Source organism: Sylvia atricapilla, chromosome 3 (genome assembly GCF_009819655.1).
Source record: "Sylvia atricapilla isolate bSylAtr1 chromosome 3, bSylAtr1.pri, whole genome shotgun sequence".
In the NCBI taxonomy this organism is placed as follows: Eukaryota; Metazoa; Chordata; class Aves; order Passeriformes; family Sylviidae; genus Sylvia; species Sylvia atricapilla.
In genome coordinates, this window is record NC_089142.1 from 92,649,265 (window position 1) to 92,673,555 (window position 24,291).

The window sequence follows — 24,291 nt, forward strand, 5'->3', positions numbered from 1 at the left end:
GCATGAACATGTAATTAAAATTAGCATAATTCACAGTAAAATAGAGAAACTAAATTACTACAGTGTGTCTAATCATCAGCCCAAAAGCCTTCTCCTAAGAGCAGCTTACTCTGTAAGAAAACATACAAAATATCACAACAGGCACATACAGCATCACCTGTTCTAATAGAAATTTCTCAGCCCCTGGCTGATTTATGCCCTAGAGCAGCACAGTTAACATCTCTTCACTGTAGCTGTGACTGTTCCTCCTGTCCCTAGAACAGTTCACTTACCTTGTTCATTCTAATAGGCTTTTGGTTTATACGATATCCTTTGGTGGTACACACCAGAAATAGTGATTTAGAAGTATTATATACTTTGGCATTCAAACTACTCCTTATAACAAGTCATTGTATCAAAGAGTAATGGTCAAGCACTATTTTGCATGTCTACATCCTACCTCCTCTAACTGACTGACCCCCTTCAAACAGTGCTACATGAATATTTTCTGTTCAACTTCATAGGAATATTTTTCAATCACTCTCCTTTGATAGGAGACCACAAACTGATTATTCCAGGTGAATTCGAGCACCAGTTCAATAACATCCTTTGTGTCATTAACACCGTATTGCAAAACAACGGCAGCATTTTTCTTCTGCCCAACACTAAGCATTAAGAAGGCGCACAGGTTAAAATAAAATATTGTTGAAATCTTCCTTTCCACCTTAATAAATATAGTTAATTTACAACCCAGTAACATGAACAAGTAATTTGATTATTCCATCTAACATGCATATTCTTGAATTTATCAACATCATCTGCAATGCTTCCCTTTCACCCAGCTTTCTTGGATTCCCTTTACAATTTCTCAGTCTTCTTCAATCTTGCCTAATCCAAATACTTTTGCATCATTAGCAAGTTTTGGCACACCATCATTCATCTAGTTTATTAGATCACCAACATGCATGTTTCACCACCCTCTTTTCAGAGGTGTTTATACATCACATAATGTAATTTTAGGTTTACATTGCTACTGACAAAACAAAAAAGTATTCTTAGTCATAAGGACAGGTAGACTGATTGAGAACTAGAAAGAGAGCTGCAGTTTCCAGAAGATGTGCTTGGTGTTGAGCAAAACTCAGTATCTAAACTCTTTACATGAGAAAATAAGACTGTCACAACGGCTACAGGACATCAGAGGGGTCAGCATTCTCTTCTTCCCAAGCCAGCATCCATTATGTCATATACCAAACATCCTCCAGAAAAGTCCTTTGGTCAGAAAACCTCCTTAATGTTAGCTAAATTTACAGTCACTTAGGTATTCACACACCGCTGACATATTCAACTGCTTATTAGGAACAGTCATGATAAGGTAGGAAATACATTTTAGAACAAACATGCACTTCTTTTTACGTACTTTGTGTTGCATCATAATCTTGTGTCTTAATTCCTTTCACCTTCCTGATTTCTCCTCATTCCTTCTGACAGCCCAAAGGAAGGGGAAGAGTCATGGACTGCAGTTCCTGCTCCTGGGGCTATCATGGGTGAGGAGCCCTATTCCTTCAGAGGGTGTGACCTGTCTCCTCACCCATCACCTCTTCAGCTCCACATGCTCAGCAAACCAAAAGGCTTTATGGAGAACAAGGGCACCCCATGGGACAGGCTACCCTTGTTCTGGACATGGACTGAATCCAGCACCACCAGAGGAAGCTGCACTTGCCCACTGAGTTTTAAGGTCCCCTGCACCAGGCACAGAAGGATACAGGTTAGACAATGAAACCAAAATCATACTTTTACCACAAACATGGACTTCAGCTCAGGTCCACCTCCATTCCTTTAGGAACTACTCTTTAATTCTTGCTTTTTCATATATATCCTTAACAATTTCATAGGTGGAGGAAGCAGCTTTCATGAAGTCTCTGAATAGAAAACCAGCAGATTTTAAAACAGGAACCTGACTTTTTCACATAAAACTTCAGAGAATCTTGCACCATACCCCCTCCTCACAGGAGGAAAATCTACATGGTACTGCCTTATTTTCAAAAATCCATTTCAGTGGAACTCCACAAAGCATAATAGGTGAAGGTATGCTGCATTTCACAGCGGACTTAGACAAAAAATACTTTTATGGCATTTGCTCAGCATAAAAATTAGGCCTTTACTGAAATCTTCTTACAACTGAGTTGGATACTCACACATAAATATACTGCAGACTAAGTATTATAGCCTGGCTCCTGCAAGGACTTGTATACATGTTTATTAGTACATATATAAAAGAAATCCCATGGTTTCAAAGGCACTATTCATGAACTTGAATTGAAGCACATGGGTGGGTCTTTGCAGGACTAGGACGTTTATGCTGCTGAGCAACACTGCATGCTAAAAACTTTGTACCTGTTGTATGCTACCAGCAGTTTATACATTCCCCCCTCAGCTGACAAACCCTTGCAACAGAGGATTTGCTTCCAGCTGAAGAGATGGAGTTTAAGTACACTTTTCATACTGCATATACCTATGCTAAATGTAAATCCATATTAAAATTAGCTACTTAGGTAACAATTAATCAAACACAGCCTCACTGCATATGAAGAGAAACAGAATGAAGAGCAGCAGATTGGCTCAACAGTAGCAAATAAACATAGAAAAAGGAAGACATAGAGTTACCAGAACTATGCACACAACTCTATTTGTCTGTATATGTGTAAAATACTTTCTACAAGATTGGAGGAGCCACTGTTGGCCAAAGCAATTTCCTAAGTGCATAAGAGTAGGTGCATTTCATAGGAAGCCATTCCATACCTAAGTTACAATAACTGACTCACAGGCTTCTGCTGGACAAGAATGACCAGGAGAAAAGTCAGTCATTAGTACTAACACTGGTTGCTAATTAATGCTCGTGAACAATGCTGCACCAAAGCTACTTCTGCTACTATTACAGAAACATTTAAAAGGCACGTGTAAAACTCTAAATATAATGTACATACAAAAGCTCATATTGCTCAGTACAGAGATCAGCCCAGCAGCCCTCGCTCCAGCCTTGGTCTGCACCACTGGATTCCTTGAGGATGCATCAAGACAAACATGCTTTACAGCTTCTCACGCACAAATGCACTGGCAGAACTGATGGCAAACAAGCTCTACCCCAGACAGTTTAGGGACTATCTTTTAGCTGATGGACTGTGCTTCAGCCCATATGTTTGCAAAGCTCCCAAGTTTTGTATCATGACCCATGAGATATACACAAGTGCCCTCTGTCTGTAAGCAACCCTGGCACAGCCTTCCAAAGATACCAGAAAGGGTTCAAGTACTGCCAATAACAGATCAGGTCCTAAAGCTTATTGGCATTACTATAATATCAACACACGCTCTATTTTATACCACGTAACACGTACTAGGTGTCAGCAACAAAACCCCCAGAGGCCAAGAGCAAAAGCTGTTTAATCTGTATTTTGTCACTCATACTTGATGGGACAGTCTCAGCTGGATAATAAGAACACAGTCCCTGCTGGGACTGCCTGCCCGCACATCTCTCCTCAAAAAGAGCTATCTCCTCTTGTAATATGGAAGTTGGCAGGCAGTGACTTGTGATTTTGGGAGGGGGAGCCATTTTACATGAATATTTTTCCAAACTCTGAAGAATGTAAGAGTGCTTTTGGAATAACCAAACCCTGTAGCAATTATCTGCATAGAGTTTAAAGAAAAAAGAACTGGCTTCTAGTAAAAGCATTTCTGGGATGGTTTCAGGCTACATGCCAAAAATCGCAGAAAACTTCTTGGGCAACAACATATTGAATCTGAGCCTTTCACAGGTCACTGTTCCCACCTTGTTAAAGTTACAAACAACCAAAGAGTTGCTTAAAATGGAAACATATGAGTATTTTATACAAATCAGAGAGATAAAACATACTCGATAGGAAAGCTCCAGCACACATCATATCCACATACCACACATACATTATGTAACGCTTGTCCCAAATACACCCCAATAGAGCGAGCTGGTTTGAGATCTTAACAATTCATAGACTTTGCCACATCAGAAACGAGAGGAGATGTCACTCTTCCCTGCCTCGCCGCGATCTTTGCTGCAGCACTCGGCAGAGTTACAGACTTGCTGAAGACGGCCAGTTTAGGCTTGACTGTAACTAACAAAGAGCAAGGTAAAGCCCCGGGCGAGGGGGAAGGCAAACACGGGCATGCCGCGATGTAAATAGGGGCAGCCCAGCACGGAGCCCTGCCCGTTCCTCGCTATTTACAAATACCTCTCGACTAGACAAACGCCGTGTTATCTGGGCGTCTATCATTTAATTCACGGGCTGGACGGACCGTCCAAGGCTCGCTTATCGCAGGTCACCGACTGGCATTTGTAACTCAAGCAGGGCTATTTTGGTGGCTCACAGACAGAGATGCACACCCGGCGGGGCCGTGCTAGCCCGCTGCCGCGCACAGCGAACCCCACGCAAACGCAGCCGACACTCCGAGTGCGAGGCGCTGCTCGGGCTCTTTCAAAGTGTGCGCGGGGACGCTCCCGAACTCGAGCGCTCGGCGGCTCCTTACCTGCTGGGCAGCGCGGCGGCTCCGGCTTTGTGCGCGCCCGCGGGAGGCACCGGGCGCTGCGGAGGGAGAGCGGCTCCCGCCGCCCCGGCCCGGCCACCGCGGGGAACTTCGGCGGGGCGGCCGGGAGGGCGCTGCGGCCGCCGGTGGCGGCGCGGAGGGCCGGGCGCCCTGAGCTCCTGCTGCCGGCCGCGGGGTGCGGGAAGGAGGGAGGCAGGGCGGGAGGGAGGGGACTGGTGTCCCGCGGGGGCGAGCGGGGCCGGCGGGCGGGCGAGCCGGAGGCGGCGGGGCCGGGGCCGGGGCGGCGCGGGGAGTCACGGCCCAGGAATGCCAGGAATGTGGGGCGGCCGCTGCGGCCGCGGGGCCCGGAGACGTCGGGGACGCCACTTGGGATTTCTTTTCTCTTTCTCCTTCTTTCTTTCTTTTTTTTTTCTTTCTTTCCTTTTTTTTTTTTTTTTTTTTTTTTTTTAAACTCTTACCCCCTCCCCAAGGAAGGAGGAGGAGGGTTGAAACCCACCCCGCGGAGGAGGGAAAAGGAAGGGAGGAAGAGGAGGGCGCAGGCTCCTGCCAATCCGGGCGGGTGCCGGCGGCGGCTCTCCCGAGGAGGGCAGAGCTGCCAGGTGCGGGTGCCGGCCCCTTCCCGGCCCCTTCCCTGCCCTCCCGCCATGGGGCTCCGCGCACGTGTCGGCCCGGCCCGCCCAGGAGCACCGGGAGAGTCGGGGGAGCATCCCCAGGCAGACTTTGGGAAGGGGCAGGCGGAGAGCTGAGATAGGTTCTGCACGCGTGGGCCTGGAAGCGCCTGAGATCCTCCTTCCAGCCCTCCCGTACGAAGGCGCGGTGCCGCCCTGCTTCTCTGTAACCACTTTTCTGCCCTTTCTTAACTCCCTGTCCGTCTCCTGCAGCCCTGCGCGACATCATCATTTCTCTCTATTCCTCCCTATGTTTGCTTCTGCTCTTCCCATCTCAGCCCTTTCGGTCTCCTGTTTACTGTGTGACCCTCGCTTCTAGAAGTGTGGTTATCCCTGCTCTTCCAGCTGCACAGAGGGTAAAATACCCGAGAAGGAAAAACACTCATGGTGCCACCGTCATGCTTCTGTGCCTTGCTGGAAAGCAAGCAGAAGAAAACCTAAAGCTGGCCTAAAAGGTGGTGGTTTGTAATTACACAAAATACCCAGGACTTGGCAGATGTGGGAAACACATCTGAGGCCTGGTGTAAATGACAAAAGGAGCAGGCAACACATCACGCTGGAATCACATCACAGGAATACTGTCAGGAAGGCTGAGGCTACCAACAATGCTGAATGTATCATACCAAATCAAGTAGGCTTAAGAGCAATGCGAATATTAGAAATTATGTGTAGGTGCTCTTGTGCATCATAACTAATAGGCAATTTGCAAAACTATTTTTGCTGGAAAATCTCCACGTATTTAAAATTATCCAAATTCTAGAAAGTGTGTACAAATACCTCTAGTACAATCTACAGAAATGTCAAAGGCAGGTAGGTATCTCTTTGAAAGAACTGTGACACTTTGAGGAACTTAAGGACTTTGGCAAACAGGGGAAATTATGAAAAATAGAGATAAATGAGAATTTATACTGTTTCAGAGTTGCTGTTACTGTTTGTTTCTTGGACACCTTACTGAAGGAGTTAGTGAGCAGATTCACTGGAGTCAGGATTATTCAATTATTAATGGTAAGAGGATCAGGAGCTGAGAGAGGGAGAAATAGCACAGATTCTTGATTTTGATAGATAAGTAATTGTATTTAAACACTGTACATGGAATCACAAGCCTATGTCTTACCTCTGGCATAATAATATTATAATTACATTTTGCAAGCACTCCTTTTCATCTGAGACTCTCAAGCATTTTACAAGCACCACACCTTAATGAAGTAAGTAATTATCCCCGTTTTACATATGGCTACACTGAGGCACTAAGAAGTGACACCATTTAGAATTTAAACTTAAGTTGTACTTGACCATGTGTAGATACGAGAGCTTAGCTTAACAATCTGGAAAAAATATCAGGTGTCAGAATGAGATGATAAAATGGATCATGCTGTGCTCTGAACTGATACAGAAAAGGAATTACCTTACTGAGTAGAAAGCTGCAAAAGAGGGTAGTGCACATCAAGACTGGGGTTTAACTTGTTTGGTTGCTGTTCTCTCCTGCCCATGATGAGCCAGGTATCAGGATGCTGTTTTTAACACAGTAAATACTGACTTTTGCACATGTGCCTCAAGGTGGTGTGCTGGCTGCCTAAAGCCTTTTAGTCGGATTCCTGGTTTGCAGCTGGTCGCTTTCACTTTCACAGGTCTCTCTGCATTTGAAATAAACTTATTTAGGGAGCTTAACTGCAAAGGAAACAATGTTGCAAGAATCACTGACACACTGAAGGATGGGAAGATCTGGGGGGAGATTTGAGGTGTTGGTTGCCCCGAGGATCGGATCCCCTAGAAGGAATAAAATTAACTAGAATAAATAAAATCATACTGCTTTTCAGCAAGAACAAGGTCACCTCAACAAACTCTGCAAAATATAATGCATTGCAAATTTACCCAACCAACAGAAGCTCCTGAAACTGGGAATGGTGGTGATCATCACTTTTCATGAGATTATTTAATGCATGCTTAATGTCTGTATTAGACTTTCAGAGATTGTAGCAGTAGGTGCTTAAAACCACCAAATTTCCCAGGCATTATAGCCAGTTCCTGCAAAGACGTTTTCACATGCAAATCTGCTGTGTTGGTGCTATTACAGTTTTCTAGGACCATTAAAACCTGCAATCTTTGCATATATCTTTGTTCCTCAAGAGCAGTCAGGAGGATTTGAACTTGAGATTAAAACTAACTGTTCTTATCTGCTAGCTGGGGAGTGATTTAATAAAAGACTAAAACGAGCTTAGGTGTTACTCAAACGGTTTCAAGAATTATGGGTAAAAATGATACAGATTATTGATTTGGTTCCAAATGCCTGTGCTGGTTCAAATTTGCCCAGAAAACTTTGATGGTTAATGTTTTATCAGTCATATGTGGGCTGGATTATGTAGTGTCTTTCTGTGCTGCTAGGGAATTCTGTAGTAACTTTTTAACTTGAAAACATGACACCTCTAAATCATATTTAGAAATTTTATTGACTTGCTGTAGTGATTTATGGAGTCTAACTCAAAACTATTTCCTCTGCTCTGGTATAATTAAATTTTTACACTGGATCCTTGTACAGTATCACCAGGATTATTGTATTAAGAGCTCTACAAGATAGAAAAAATATCCAAATAACATACAAATAGAAACATCTCAACAAATGGGAAATAACTCACTGGCAATGGACTTTACCTCAGTTACTTTAGCTACCACTTTTTTGACTGATGCTGGGCATGTATCAGCACATCCCTGTGTCTGTTTTCTTGTCTGAAAATTGAGATAATGATAGTGATCATAAGAGGGTGCTTTTTGATTTCCAGATGAAAGCAATATATGGGAGAGAGACATTATTTATTTTTTTACCCAAATTTTGCATTTGATAGGCCTGAATGTTTTTTCAATGTGAAAATAAAGCCCAACACCATTCAACTTGACCAAATAGTTAACTATCAGCAGACGAAAACTGATTTTGTCTATGTCAAAATATAGGAGACATTTATTATGAAATTGCGCAAGGAATTTTGAAGTGGCTTAGCACCTTGATAGCAAAACCTGTATTAAACAAATTTTGAGTGTGTTAAAGAATCTTGTTATAACATGGAAAAATCTCAGTCCTTGTTGGTTGGTGAAACCATGTCATAACCTGTTTCATACAAAACTGTCTTTAAAGTGTGCTTAAGCAACAACTGGTGGTTTCTCCTGTGAACAGTAGATGATGTTTAATTAGTTTTACAGTCATCTACATTACAATCAAATCAAAGAATGCAGTTGCAACACATTCCCAATTTGTATTGTAAATGTGACCTTAACTGTGTTCCTAAAATCTTTGTCACGTGCTACTGCTGGGTACACTGACTTGATTGTAATGTAAGCAGAAACTTAATGCACTAACAGAGATTCCCATTCCTCAAATCATATTAGTTCTTTATAAATTGATACTTTTAATGTTTGAAGCTTACCACAAAAAAAAGAAATTACTTCTCTAGTATTCAGTGCTATTATTAATTATTCCATTTATTAGTGCTTCTCAAAATCATCTCTTAGAAAAGGAATTTGGATTACACAACCTTGGAAAACAAACCTGTTGCCACCAAGCATGAGCTAACATGTTATAGTACTCTATGGCTTATCACAAGTAAGCCAGCACCCAGTTTTGTAGTCCAGAAAAAGTCTTGGTTGATTATCTGTGCAAATAAACTATGCTGTGTTGAATATTCTAGTTTGCTTACAGTTGTATTCTGCCTGAGGACTTGTTTACTACCTGTGTCTCTTTTCAGCTCTCCAGTGATGCCTGTACAACAAAAAACTTTTTTTAGTATTTGCAAATAAAGTAATGAACTTTTGATTCCACGGTTGCCAGTACTCCAAAGGGGTTTGGGACCATTAATGTGGCTTACTATCTAACTGTTACTGCTGTCCAATGACAGAATGTATAACATTTTTACAGTTTCCATGGATTACCAACTTGGATATTTTTGACTGTACCATTCAGCATGGTATTAGGTTTTCAAATTTCTGAAAACACTGGCCTCTTGAAAAAAATAACAACCCCAAAATTACTAGCTTTTAGCATAACTTAGTTTTTCGGTGTGCCTTGAAGTCACTACACAGCACTGATTTGTAGATGCTTTAATGGCTGCCCACTTATGATAATCTTCATGCATCTCAGCATGGATTTATGTGTCTGACTGTGGGCACCCCATTGAAAACACTTTGTCTCTCCTGAGAGATAAATGGATCTTGAGAAAGCAAAGAGCTAATGTCATAATCTAAAATGTGGGTTTGGGACTGTCACAAGCCTGTGTGACTTGAATTGAGCCATTAATGCTTGCTTATCTCTGTGAAATGGGACTAAGACCATGCTTGGATATGAGAGCACTCTGAAACTCAAGATTTTAAGGTTTTTTTGAAATCATTTTCTGTAGTATACTGTAAAAGAATAAAACCTCAGCTAGATGTGTCTCAGCTTTTTGGGATCTGTATATTGTTTCTATTCTCACTTTTGGTCAAAACAAACAGGGAACTTGCTCTGAGTTAGAGTGATTTGGGATGATGAGAAGTGTATATATAAATATTATTTTCTATGCTGACTGTCATTTGCATGGCAAGCTAAATGCTCTGGAAAGTCTTGAAATACATAAAAACATTTTTCTGGAAAAGATTAATACAGAAATAGTACAGGAAATATCAATAAAACTGTTGACATTTAGACTTGGAAGAGGTGAGGAGATAAAATGATAACCAAAGTCATTAAGATGTAGAGAGCAGTTGTTTCCTCCTTCCATACTTAGTCTGTTTGATCATTTCAGTTTGTGGCTCATAAACTATGGCTGTTAAAGATGGGTTTCCTACTACAATTAGTTGGGTGACTGAAAACTCCCTGTAGAGCTTACCTGTAAAAATGGCAGAAGTAATGTTGGGGTGGTTATGGTGAGTGTAGGATAAGGAAGTGTACTTTTGTCAAAAATAATCAAAATTTTCACAGAGAAACACTGTAGAGTTTTAGCGACAACATTAGGATAGGTAGAGGCTAGTAAGTGATTTGATTCGTTTGTCATAAATGGTGTAAGGAATGATCTTAGTTATCTCACTGTCTAATAAATTGTTTGACCAGTAAGTGAACACAACACAAAGCAAGTATAGATTCTCAGGTAAATATATGCATTAAAGTATTTTTTTGCATGTATTTGCATATACATATAAATTCATATATATAGATAAAACAAATGTATGCGTATAGTAAATTACAGTGGAATTTTCTCCCAATGAATTCTTGGTTGTTGGAAGACCAATATTTCACCTTAAATCCTGGGTTTCAGGCTGCAGACACACTGTGGACCTAAAGCCCTGTGTCACTGGCCAGGTTGAGTCAGATGGCAAGCAGTCAGCAGGGCTAGAAAGAGGTAAAATCTTAACTTTTTAATAGTGATAATGATGAGTGGAAAGGCTTCTCTAAGTCTTGCACTGAGCAAGAAATTGAAAGCTGAACAGGAGATACTGTCAGATAAGCCATCTGATGCATGAAAGAATTCAGTGTGCTGAACATGTCCCTTAGTGTTCCGATGGCTCCTGTCAAGCGTGAGGGAAAGGTATTCTTTCCAGGATGATCTAGTAGTGTGCCCAAGCAGGTGGAACGCCATGGAGAAGAGTACCCAGTACCTGAGAGAATTACCTGTGCACAAGGTAGTCCACAGGGATTCACATAGAGAGCAGTCTCTTGTAAATCCAGATTAAATCCGTTGTACACAATCCATGAGGCAGAAGTTTGTACAGAGCTGCCTTTCTCTGCTTCTGGGGCAAAACCTCCTAACAAACAACAACCAAAAAACCCCCAACAAAAATAAAAATCCCCCAATCCTGTCTTCAAGTTTGGATTGCTGTTTGTTTGTTTGTTTGTTTCAGAAAAGTTCATATTGGGGGTTTTTTTGAAGCCTCATTTATTTTTAAGTGTATGGGCACAACCTCAGCTTCTGTGAATGATGAGGTGCAAATGCAGAGACCCACTGTGCAGGTACTTCAGAAGGTACACCCATTTGTCAACAGTATGCCAAGGTCATGTTTTGCCAGAAGGAAAAATCATGCCAAACACAATCTTGGTTGGCGGAATTTATTTAAGGGTGAATGAAGCAGAAATTTGGAGCTTCTTTAAATGATACAATATTGCATACTGTGAGGTGAAAGTAATTACTGACCTAACTGGTGTTTCCAAAGGGTATGGATTTGTATCTTTCCTGGACAATGTAGATGTTGAAAAAATAATAGAAACACAAATCAGCTTCAATGACAAAAAAGCTGAAATTTGGGCCAGTGATTAGAAAGCAACAAAACTTGAATTCTTATGTGCATCCCAGATCATGACAAAGGAGAAACAAAGACTGAGCTCAAGACTTTAATTTGGGTAGTTCAAAGGAAGGGGATGTTCAAAATGAAGATTAACCATAGCAAGGGCAGCCACGATAAATGATCAAGAATCTAGAATAGAGAAGCCAACAAAGAAGCAAAACTTGGACTTGTGAAAGCAATCATGCAGATATCATGGCTGGGTACCACTGGGAGAGATGGCCTTTGAGGAAAAGGGAAATTAAATAGTGAAAAAGAAAAAGTGAAAAAGAAAAGTTAATAAAGCAGTAAAAGGTGATAGAGGGAGAAAATTATTGAATGTAAGCCAAAGAAAAAACAAACCTTATAGAGGTCTGACAAGAAATAGAGGTAATCTAACTTACCAGCTGGCATTTTCTAATTTCCTCATTTTAAAAAGGAGGTGGTAAAGGTGGCAGGAGTCAGAGATGGCCATAAAAAAGGACATGCCTTTTTGTTTATATGTAGCACACTTCTCTCTTAACTTCTTTTCTCTCAGGTTAGAAGAGAATGATACTCACAGTAGATGTACTCATGTGTGGTTGGGTGTACAGTTCTAACAAAAATGGGGGCCAAAGGAAATGCAAGCTAGAGATCCATGAAAGTTAGCAAATAGTGGACCAGGAAGGAAGTAACATGTTCCCATCTTACCAAATGCCTTTGAAATCTGATAACTCATTTCCCATAAGATATAACAGTGATTGATAATATAATGAATGTGTTTCTTTGTGTTAACATATGTAGCATGAAACATTTGCTTAGTATTGTCATTTCTAGTTGGCAACAGAATGATAAAGAGAGGGAAATCACCATTAAAGAAAAAAAGTGTTCCAATCTCATTTACAGTTTAGTAACTGGTAATTTGAATCCCTAGACAATATGGACTCGATGTGTCAAATTTTAAAGCAACTGCTGTAATTATTTATCATTTTCTTAACTGTATATCAGCCCTTTAAGCATTATGCTAGTGACTGCATTCATTAGTGTTTGAAAATAAGTTTTTTAGAACAGGAAAGGAAGACATAAATACCTTTTCACTACTGTAACTATTGCTATAGCTGCAAACCCAGCTTCAGGTAAGATAGTATGTGTTCACTTACTTAGAAAACATTTCTTTTTAGATGCTTGTTTTCTTCCTCCACCCTTCCAATATAATAACAAGTGTTAAAAAAGTAACATTTACATTCAAAACTAACATTTGCTAACATCAACTAACAAGCACTCTGGTTCTGAATCCTTTATACGGTTAAATAATTTACTATTGTTTGTTGTAGTGGGTTTATCTTTGTAACTGCTCAGCAGCTTTAGATCCAGTGGTCAACACTTCTGCAGAAGTTTGTAGATTATTAAAAAAATCACAATAATATTACACTGCATGTAAAGATCAGAGAATAATTTCCTGTGATGAAAAGTATTCAGAGTAATTGCCCTAAATATATGAAGGATTTTATTGAAAGCAGAAGCTGTAAAATAGTTTTATCCCTGTAAAACACACTGGTTATAAAGCCCAAGAATTCATTTATTTTGTAAAAGTTTCTTGCTATCATTGTGACAGATAGGTGTTAAGGATTAAAACACAGGGACTTAAGGTCTTGTTACATGATGTTTAAACTCATTTGAGTGGGTGTCCCCACAGCCCTCTTCACTCTCTCCTTTATATCCCTGTTCCACCTGCTGAGCTGGGACAGGAATCTGACCAGACAATGCAGCAGCTTGCAACCCAATATATACATGTACATGCTGTTGCTACCAGAAAGGTCTTTGCTTGACATAATACCCCTTACCTGTTTAACCTTCTCACCTGGCATTTCAGATCAGTACCAAAGTTGTCAAAAAGGAGCAGTGGCAACGTGGGGGACAGAAGGGAGAGTGGCAGTGTGGCAACGTTGCCTGGAGGTGTTTTAAACTGCCAGGGGCTGCACCTGTGGGTCCCTATCCAGCAATGGCATGTGATTCACTGTGTCACCTTAGACAAGCCAGGTAACCTCAGTCACCTTCTCAGTACTAGGAAACCTCCCCAGTGGTGTTCAGTGGGCTGTACTAGCCAATGTGATCCCAAACAATAGAGCAACTGTGGGTATTTGATCCACTAATACATTCATCCAATTGACCCTAGCACAGCTGTCAGCATTAGCGCTTCAGTAACAGTTTCAATTGGTTCATAAAAAAAACCCGTAATACTCACTAAAGAAACAACCCCATCTCCTCTGGGAACAGAGTTACAATTTGTGATATGTTGTGGTCTGTGATTTTTTTGTTAATAAACTGTGAAAAAAGATTGTGCAGGTCACTTCAACCTTTTTTAAGAGCAAAAGGCAGTTGAGAAATCTAAGGTGTAAGGTTCTCTGCACATCCCAATGACATCCACCTTAATATTCATTTTGTTCACCAAAAAAGCTGTGTGTTTTGTGAAAAACCATGTGAAGAACAGGGAATCTAAGGGTGTACAAACAAGCAAGCATTGTATTTTACAATGGTAGCTCTCTGGGTTCCATTAGTGCAGACTTACCTGTGCAGCTGCAATACTGACATCTAAACTGCCACCCTCTTCTCAATTATTTTCCTGCATTGGCAGAGATGGGGAATTTTGTTTTCCAGAGGCAAGAGCCATCACTTAGTACAGGGTGGGGTTAGGGTGAGGCTAAGGAAAATGAACCATGTTCTCTTTCACACCCAGCCTGGCAGAGTGTCTGCCTCTGGTGCCTCCACAGGGAAGTTGGGAAGGTGGAACCCCATCAGACACAGTATACCCAGCCCATTTATCTCTTTCCCTGGGCTTCTCAAGTGCTCTTTGATGTGCATATGTATTTATATACACACTTACATGAATTTGGCCTTTCCTGATGGATTCTGAGTCCGGCAAGGAAGAATATTGAGGAAAAGCTCTATCTGCTTTCTGCTTCTTGCGATATCCAGGCAGGGGGAGATTTTCTCATCAGACATTCTTTTCCTTTCTTCCCCTTCTGGTTTTGTTCCATCACACGCTCTGACACAAGGTATAGCAATACAAAATTAACCTATAGTGAGTTTTGTACTCTACTTGCTGTTCTGGTCCCTTATTAGAAATTGCAGTAAGGAACGCAGGTGAGAAAATGTAAATGGTGATGTTTGGCAAAATCGGAATGGAATTTCAAGGCCAGAGAAAACCAATTCACAAGACTTGAAGTACTCTTTGCTAAAAATCCTGGGGAATTCTAAAACAGGGGACTTTGAGAGCCTCTTAGAAAGACATCATGAATTCTAGCTAGTAGAGAACAATCAAAATAATTACAAGTGTTAGACAAACTGATGTCTGCTATTAACATCCTTTATAACCTGTTACTATTTTTTCAGAGTATTTGATTTTATTCTTGTATCTCATAATTCAATCTTTTACTAATATTTTTATTCTTATATTTACATACTGTAATAAATGTCTTGACACTTATGAAGGTAATGAGCAGAATAAGTTGATGTGGCAAAAGATAAAGCAAGTTTCTGTACTCTTTATGAGTTTTTTTGTCTTTCATGATAATTAGTTAATTCCTGCAATCATTACATAAATATTTTCAAATATGAAAGAATTAATTTGTAAATAATTAACTTAGTACAAACCAGACCACCCTTAGAAATCAGCTTCAGAATAAGTGTTTTCTCATATTCAAGTTGATAACAGTGGTCAGTGCCTTTAGCCTCAGTTATGCAGATATTAATCAGATTGCATCTTAAAAGCTCTGCACACAGCAGCGGATTTTCACTTTTCAATACCTTGTAAGAATGCTGAAGGCTGTCTATACTCATTCTGGAAAATATGCCACCAGTTTTGGAAGTTGAAGCTGTTTCACTGAAGTCTTCCCTGAGGAATTAATCATGATGAACTGGTTTAAATGCTAGAGCTTCATGTCTATCAGTAGTCCCACTGTGATATCGTCTGCAGAAAATGAAAACTCTTCAATTTTTACAATTAAGTAGCATTTGTTACTGTCCAATGGGAAACACTTACTGAAAGTAGCATATAATGAGTATTTTATTCTCAAAGAACATTTGCCTCTTGTCCACCACACAGAAGATCCCCTTCAGTTCAGACTGGTTCTCAGCTTTCATTAATCATTTGGCAGTACTGTGTGAGGGGTTTTCATTCTTCTAAAGCAGCTCCTGCTCCACTGCTGTTCTGTGCTCTTCCCTCAGGAGCACCTGCATAAAGTTCATCACGGAAATTTCTAGCCTGTTTGGTTGTTTGGGCTTTTTTTAAATTGTTATTTGTAAAGAGGTATTTATGATGGATCAGTTCCATCACAGCTTGTTTTGCTCAGGACACAGTTTGGAGATTTTTTAACAATGTGCTGGCAAGTTTGTTGCGCCATATTTATTTATAATCAGAGCTCTCACCAGCCAACTGGTGAGCTGTTTAACTTCTCAGGGTAGATTTGTTTAACTTGATTTCCTAAATATGATTTAAAAAGCAGTGCTTGAACAAATATTCTCAGAGCAATTATGAAAAGAAGGACATTTAAATAGGTAAAATGACAATCAGATCGTAGAGTCACAAGTCATGGATTCTGGCAGAAAGGAACATTCCTCTTCAACCCCAAAACTCCCCTCAGAGAGGTGATCAGGCGGCAGAGAGGGTCTGAAAAACAAGTCACAGGTACCCAGGGAACTTCACAGGAACTTTAGAATCCTTCAGCCTTCACCGTTGTCATGTCCATTCTATGCTCTGTGTTAGACCATACTTACAAACTATTTCGGGCTTTTTGATTGTTTGCGTTTCTGGGTGGAAAATGTGTAATAGTGAGCTAAATTGCCTCCCTTCGCCTTAAAAAACCAAAACTAAACAACTCCCCCGAAAAAACAACCAAGAAACCAAACCAAACCAAGAACAAAACCCCAAAAGAACCAAACAACAACCAAACAAAACCCAAACCCCCCAAACAAAACAAACAACCCCCAAGAAACAAACAAACACACAAACAAAAACCCTAAAGAAAAAACGATCCCCAAGCACCAGGAGTAGAACTGAATACAAAAGCACTTGGGGATCCTTCCGTTCATCTTTCCCAGTGAAAGGGTGACGACCGGGACAGAGTGTTATCGTTCCCTTTCCCAAAACTCAGGCTCTCTTTGGGGGTCGGGAAGGTGGGTTCGGATAAAGATGTGACACAGCCCTTACACCCCACAGCTGCTGCCTTCATCCCCATCTCTTTCCCCAGTCTTAGCCCCTTCCCGCCCCGCGGCTCGCCCCGCCCGACTGAGGGCACCGCCCCGCCCGACTGAGGGCACCGCCCCGCCCGACTGAGGGCAACGGCCCGCCCGACTGAGGGCACCGCCCCGCCCGACTGAGGGCAACGGCCCGCCCGACTGAGGGCACCGCCCCGCCCGACTGAGGGCACCGCCCCGCCCGACTGAGGGCAACGGCCCGCCCGACTGAGGGCAACGGCCCGCCCGACTGAGGGCAACGGCCTCGGGGCCCCGCGCGCCTGCGCCGCCGCCTCCAATGGAATTTGAACACTTCCGAACCAGCCACTCAGGAGGGCGGGCGGTGTCGCACTGCGCTCCCATTGGCGGCGGGGCCGCGGCCGCGTGGCCGGCGGCGTGGCGGCCGGACCAATCAGCGCGCAGGGCCGCGGCGTGGCGGGGGCGGACACAAACGGCCGCGGGGCGGTGGTGCCGGGTTTGAGTCGCGGCGGGGTCGCGCCTGGCTGAGGGCACCGTGGGCACCGTGGTGTGCCGGCAGTGGTCGCCGGGCTCGAGTCCCTGTCGCCGGGCTCCGGTGAGTGAGCGGTCGGGCGTGGGGCTGACGGTGACAGGCAGCCTCCCTCTCCTGTGAGGGCTCTCTCCTCCTGTCGTTGGTCTCTAGTTTTAGTTGCTCTGAGATGCCCCGAGCGTAGCCGCATTGAAAAGTAAATAAAGAAGCGTAGCTGACGCCTCGTACGGAGCCGTGTGTTTTCGCAAGGAGACACCTTCTGAGGTGCAGCTGTCAAACGCAGCTCTAAGAGTATAAACTCTGTTGTTGCCAGGAGATTCATTAGAACGAGGTTTTATGATCTGCTCTTAGCTGCACAGAAGTGTGTCAAAATAGGACCTAATATTTTAAGGTGCTGCTTGGTGTTTAGGTCAGGAAGCCCGTAAGGCTGTGGAATGCTGTATTCTAATCGTTGCTAAGTTTGAAAAATGTGTTCCCTTTAAAAGGGAATCTTAACCTCTTGGAAGGTCTCATTGTGGTTGTCTTTGTGTTTCAGGCAAGATTCTCTCCGCTTGATGTGAAACAAGAGTCCGGCCACTATGAGCTGGGCTGTGGAGGAATGGAAGGAGGGCCTCTCCCCCAGAGTCCTGCAGAAGATCCATGAGCTGGAAACTCAAGTGGATAAGCTTAAAAAGGAGCGTCAGCAACGGCAATACCAGCTAGAGACTTTGGAGGCAGCTTTGCAGAAACAGAAGCAGAAGGTAACCCAAAATGCCATTAGCCATGCCGAGCACTGTTATAACAGTACATTTTCTGGTGGTTGTTGTTAGGAAATGGGTTGGTATTTTGCTTCTTTTCCCTGACTGAAACAAAAGGTAGCACAGAATTATAAACTGTTTATATTCATCTTGCTTGATACTCATCATGTTCTTCTCCCTGTTTAGTTCTTTTTGGTTGTTAATATAATTCCTGCTTCCTATCTCTTTGGCATGATTGTCTATTTCTAGATATTTATGTATACTTGGAGGTTTTTCTACAGCTCTTTATGATTAAGAAAATAAGCATTTCATTGTTATAGCTGTTAAAATCTGTGATAGCAACTGGGCCTATTTTATATACCTGAGCTGCACAGTTGGCAGGCTCTTCCTATTTCACCTTGCCTTCAGATACCTATAAACTTTGTTTATGTTATTCCTTAGCTTTTTCCTTGTAGAGTCTGGGGGTTTAGGATTTGGTGCTCTATTTTTTTTTTGTTTTTAGGGCTGTAATTTTACACCTCATCTAACTCTACCCTGTCAGTCCTCTAACCAGGGGACTAAAGACCTGATTGGTCCGGGTCCTGCCATGCTTCAGGTCCCATTTGGTTAAATTTTGTTTTGTAAGGTTTGACTACAGCTCAGAGACAATTTAGAAAGGTTTCTTGTTATTACCTTTAGATGGCTACAGCTTTCTAGAAAATCTTATGCCTAGCAGTTTGCTTTGAGTTTCTTCCCATGAGATTCCACAAAATTGTTCCAACCATTCCAAGGAACTGCTGTGCTCCCCAAACAAAAAGAAGGGGTGCTTTAAAGCTCTCCAGAAGCAACAGGTAATACAATTTTCAGTCAAAAGAACAACATTGTGCCAAAGATGATGCTTCGTCAGCGAGGAGAAGACATCTTTCCTGCCAGACTCTATCTTCAAAGCTGTGACATTTGATGATTATTGTGCAAACTTTATGAAGTGAGTCAAGGTCTTCTGGCTTGGAAAGATAGGCTGGAAAGGGAAGTGAGATTATCAGTGAAGAATGTGGACTAATGATGATTATTAATAATTTAGGGATTGATGAATTTTTTGAAGAGCTCATATCTTGTCAATAAATAGAAACTGTTAATGTCACTGAGTTGAATTTCAGGAAATGTGGGTTTTGTTCACACCCAAGAATATTTAAATAATGTGTACATCTGAGGTTTTTAGAGCTGTCAGATTTTGAAGTGTTAGGAAGAAAATAACAGCCTGTAAACTTACTAAAATGATAAATGCACCAAAGTATAGAGAGGAGTGATAATTTCAAAAACGTCTCTATGTTCCAACTAGGTTGAAGATGAAAAAAATGAATCTGCAATACTAAAGAGAGAAAACCAGAGCTTGATGGAATTGTGTGATAACCTTGAGAAAGCAAAGCAGAAAATTTCACATGATCTTCAAGTAAAAGAATCTCAGATCAACATTCAGTCAGGTCAGCTGAATTCCTGCAAGAAGGACATTGAAAGGCTTGAACAAGAACTGAAAAGGTGAGGACTTGCTGTGTGTCTCTAACATATTTACAATGGTTATTTTGTCATTTTTTTGCTCATGCCTCATACATGTCCTAATAGAACCAAATAAAGAGGAAGCTGTGTTTCTCTTAATTTTTCTTTTATTTTCTTTGGTTTTTGTGAAAAATCAAGAGTGTTGAGGTATTTGACTGCTGTGGGAAATAATACAACACAATTTATGGCATGTAGAAACCCAACTCTGTGCAAGAAGTTGGTGAGATCCATCAGTGAAGAATCTAGTGAGATTCAACAGGGTTGATAGAACTTCACTAAAGTTCTCTGTATCTGCTATCACATGTTGAGACAAAGAGGTTGTGAGCTGAGGATATGTGTTCCATTCATCTATTCCCAAAATTAAGTCTGGTTTGCTGAGTTCCCCCTTCCCATTATACGCTTTTACATAGCTGTTCATTACAAAGTAACAGTTACTGCATGTACCTCATTCTTGGCAATAGTTTGTGATTTTGTATTTTTCTGCATTTTGTTTGGTATGTGATCATCTGCCACTTCATACCACCTGATGGTCCTCTGGGAGAGCTGTAAAAGAGGAGGAAAATAAAAATTGTCAAAATAAATGTGGAGTCATTGATGCAATGGGCTACAGCCTGAGACTATAATTTTATCAACCTGTGCTCACTGGGCAGGACAGGAGTTACTGTATGGCCTCTGAATTAGTTACATGGTTTCATTGGATGCCCTGGTAACTCTTCAAGCTCACATAAGTCCCTCAAGTGGGTTTGTCTGCTGTGGTGTCTTGGGTAGGGATGTAAATGGAACACATGAAAAATATGCTGTTGGGTGGAGAGTATGCCCTTGCATTTTCATGAGTCATGCACAGTTTTCTGAAAGTGTGCAGTATCAGAACAAAAAACCTGAAAGTTTTGTTTCCTACCATAAAGATGCTTCCTGAAGAGTAAGAGTTTGATGTTCTCAGTGCTTACAGTGATTTGGGTATATTTAGCTGAACTGCAGCTTTATACGGTGAGACCTCAAACAGTTCTGATTTCATCTACTTGGGGTTTGATTTTGTGTTTTAGCTTTGACTCCTATGTACTTGATTAAATATGTTGGAACTCTAAATAAAATATGTTCATATTTTTGTGTTATACCACCTAGAATTTTTCAGTGGACATGTCTTGACTTGATCTTTAAGTTCTTAGAATCATATAATTTATTAGTGTATGTTAGGCTCTTAAAAATAGCTATTTAATGTTTTAGTTTCCATTCTTAATTTATGATGCTGCTTGTTTCCTGAACAGATGCAAATGTGAGCTTGAGAGGAGTCAGCAAACATCCACTGCAGGAGATTTATCATTCAGTGGCACTCCACAGAAAAGTTTTACTGCTCCTCTAACACCAGTTCAAAGTAATAATGGTAAATGAACCTTTTCTTCATCCAGCACAGGTAGTTGACTGTCAGTTTTCTTGGAAGGTTGAGTATTTTAAACTTTGCACTTGTACTGAGTTGCCTTAGCCTCTCTTATGCAAGTCATTATGAGAAACCCTAGGTTTTAATTTAAAAATTATTAGTGCAAATTGAACACATCACAAATATTACGTCTTTTTAATGCTACATTGATCGACTTAGAATAGTAATAAAATATCCTTCAGTAGACTGCAGCAATCTTTTGAATGCCTGTTCCCAGTGCCAGCTCTTCCCCTCATGTTATGGGGAGCAAATTTCTTTCTCCCTGTACCACAGTTATTTTAACTAAAATGCAGTCAACAGTTAAATGTATTATTTCTTTGGAAACTTATTTTTTGCTTAGACTGTTACTGTGCATGATAATCTACACAATTAATGCTCTATATCCATTTTAAAGCATCACTTCTGTCTTCAAACTAGTGACATCAAAAAGATTTTAAATTTTTGAGTGTGGTGGAAAAACAACAGAAAGTTTCCTTAAGTGGAGAGTTCTGTAGCTAGACACCCTTTATGCTCTTTATGCTGAAAAGCTTTGATGTGTTCAATATTAAACGTGTTATTTACCTCTTTCCATGCTATAAACAAGTGTTCTGTGAATTTGGCATCTCAATCTTACTCCAGTAAAATCTCAAATCTTACTCTTCCACTCTTGTTCCTTTTACTTTCTTTATGCATATCTGAGAAGGGATGTAGTTAGTGGCAGTGTCAAGCATTCCACTAAGCATGGTACTCCTGAAATAGGGATAAGATTAAAATGATTTACCTGACTTTATTTAAAATTGTATTCCTGGCGACATATTTTCTTTTGAAAGCTGCAGTCTTAAATTCATTAAGATCATTGAATCCCAGAATATTTCAAGTTGGATGGGACCCATAGGGGTAAGAAAACCTGGCTGGATTGGGTGAAAAACTGGTTGGACTAAGGCAGATTATGAAGAACTCTTCATCATGTCTTTGTAGATGCTAAGTTTGAAGAACTAGAAGAAAAATACAAGAAAAAAGTACAAGAAAATATAGAGCTACAATTAGAACTGAGAACCATCCAGCTTAAGGTAAGTATCTTTTAGGAATGGTCTGTGTGATATCTAAGAAAGTAACCACTGATTGAACTTGGAAAATGGAATGGAAAACAGTGAAAAATATTCTACACCACATAAAATATAATTTCAAAAGAAAAAGCAAGAGAATTAATTTATATGAGTACTGCCATTCAGAAGTAATCTTGAAGAGTTCAGAGAAGCCATCCTCTTCGAATGGCAAAGGAAAGCAGGACATTAAAAATGAGAACACATTCTTCAGAAACTGGAAGTCTCCTGCAAGCGAGGACAAGATAAAACAGTGTCACTTATGCCAAGCAAAATACAATAGGATAATAAAATAGCCTTGAAAAAGATTGTGAGAAATAATTTACATCTAGAAAATAGAAACCCATAAATCTTTCAAACATATAGGAAAGAGGAACAGTATTAGCTAATCTCTGAGAACAAGATGAATAAGATGTGAAAGTCCTCAAGGAAAAAGCCATTGCAGAAAATGTGAAATAACTTTATCTTTGGTACTTAGCAAGTAAAGGTTTAAGAAGTTTTCTATATCAGATCCTTTTTTCATTGGGGTTGAATCTGTGGCACAGACTCAAATTGGAAGTAGTCTTAAAATAGATTGATAAAATGAATAGTAATAAAAAATAAATTGCCAGATACAGAGAGTATTTGCCCATTAATTGGTACGGCACTGCAGTATGGGACTGTTGAGTTACTGTGATGTGCAATGTTGCCTCATTCTTCTCTTGACACTGGCAGGGGACAAGGATGAGGACATTAGAAAAAAGCACTTACAATGCCTCTTCCTGGAAATACAGTTCAGTCAGACCAACTTTTTGTCCTGGGGAAATCATTAGAAACATGATCTGATAAGTTTACTGAAGTGTGTATAGATGTATGGAGAAAAGGACAACCATTTATTGATAAAGGCAAATCATGCCTCGCATATTTTCAGACCTTTTGGGGATTTTCTTTTAAGAACAAATCAGAAAATGTGTAAGTTAATGTAAGTCAGTATAATGTTGGATATACACTGATGGAAGGGAAAGAAATTGATGAGGGGAGCTCTTGCAAATTTAAGGAAAAGATTGAGTGCAAAGTGGCAAAAAATGGTCAATTTTTGTTGGGGAATGGTCAACAGAGGAGCCTGAGAAGGCATGGTAAGGAGAACTATACTATTCAGCATGTTGATTAGTGTCCTGAAAAAGAGTTGAATAATATGGTTGAAGTCTGCACAGTATTTTGTAACACTTGCAGTAATTAAGATGGTGAGTGAAATTCAGCTTTTTAAAAAAAAAAATAGTGACGTAATACATCAGGAAAACATAATTTGAAAAAGGAATACCTGATACATTTGGACTCCAAGTCTATGATTCCAGGAAGAATTTGGTCATCATTGTGGCTAGTTCTGAATTCAAACTTTTGTCTCAGAAAATATAAATTTAATAGGCATAGAGGGGAAATGATTACTGCATGCATGGTTAGTTTTCTTTCCTCTTCGTCTGTTAACAAGTTATTTTACAGGATTGGACGCAGCATTCTGGACAATGTAATATAGATTTCTGGTCTTGGCATAGCTGTGCCTAGATAACAGCATATCCTCTGGTTTCACTGAGAAGTGGTTTACATGGTTTAGGGATTTAGTTTAAGAAAAAGTAATTAAAATGATATGCATTCAAAATCCAGTTAAAAAACAATAGGGGCTTTACTCTTTGAGGTTCTGTTTGTTTGGGTTTTTTTCACTTAAGAAGGAGAAAAAAAATTAATCTTTTTCCTCTGTTTAATTCTTCTGTGGGAAAATATTGAAAGCTTGTACCTGGCAGATTTTGTTATAACAATTTTAGAGTACTCTATTTATAAGTTTAAATAATTAAATCTGTTTTGAATTTACCTGTGTTTTTTCCAGTAGAATTAAATGTTGGTCAAATATCATATGTTATTCTAGACTTTATATATATGTATATATATTTTTTTTTTTTTTTTTTTTTTTGCAACTTACTTGTCTTCACTTACCTGCAAAAATGTAGGTTTTGATTTTAAAAAATGTAGGAGTTAAATGATGGGATCTCTCTTGAAAAGGACAAAAATTATGTATTACTTATAAAGATATGTAGATCAAAATACTGTTTTTTATATTCTCATTTGTATTTATAAGTGTCAGCTATGCTTGGCTACTTGAGCTAAAGTTATTTTATTTACATAGTATAAAAATAATGGTATGTATCAGGACTTAGCACTGGTAGGTGCTGTGATAACAATGTGAAATGATGATGACCTATTAGCTACTTAATATTAAATTAGTTCTTTTGCTATCTGTTGGATAAGAAACTGT

The 24,291-nt window shown here is 40.4% G+C and overlaps 1 protein-coding gene and 1 long non-coding RNA gene across 2 annotated transcripts in view; one reads left to right on the forward strand and one right to left on the reverse strand.

The window, feature by feature from the left end:
* LOC136359509 (uncharacterized) overlaps nucleotides 1-24,291 on the reverse strand; it is a 515,416-nt gene that overhangs the window by 291,096 nt on the left and 200,029 nt on the right. The gene's annotated exons all lie outside the window — the stretch shown is intronic.
* Nucleotides 17,767-24,291, forward strand: part of CENPF (centromere protein F) — a 33,904-nt gene continuing 27,379 nt past the window's right edge. Inside the window, 4 exon segments of the mRNA XM_066316185.1 lie at nucleotides 17,767-17,957; nucleotides 19,273-19,469; nucleotides 20,753-20,868; nucleotides 21,880-21,971. Coding sequence (XP_066172282.1) covers nucleotides 17,796-17,957; nucleotides 19,273-19,469; nucleotides 20,753-20,868; nucleotides 21,880-21,971 — 567 coding nt within the window. The 5' untranslated portion in view covers nucleotides 17,767-17,795.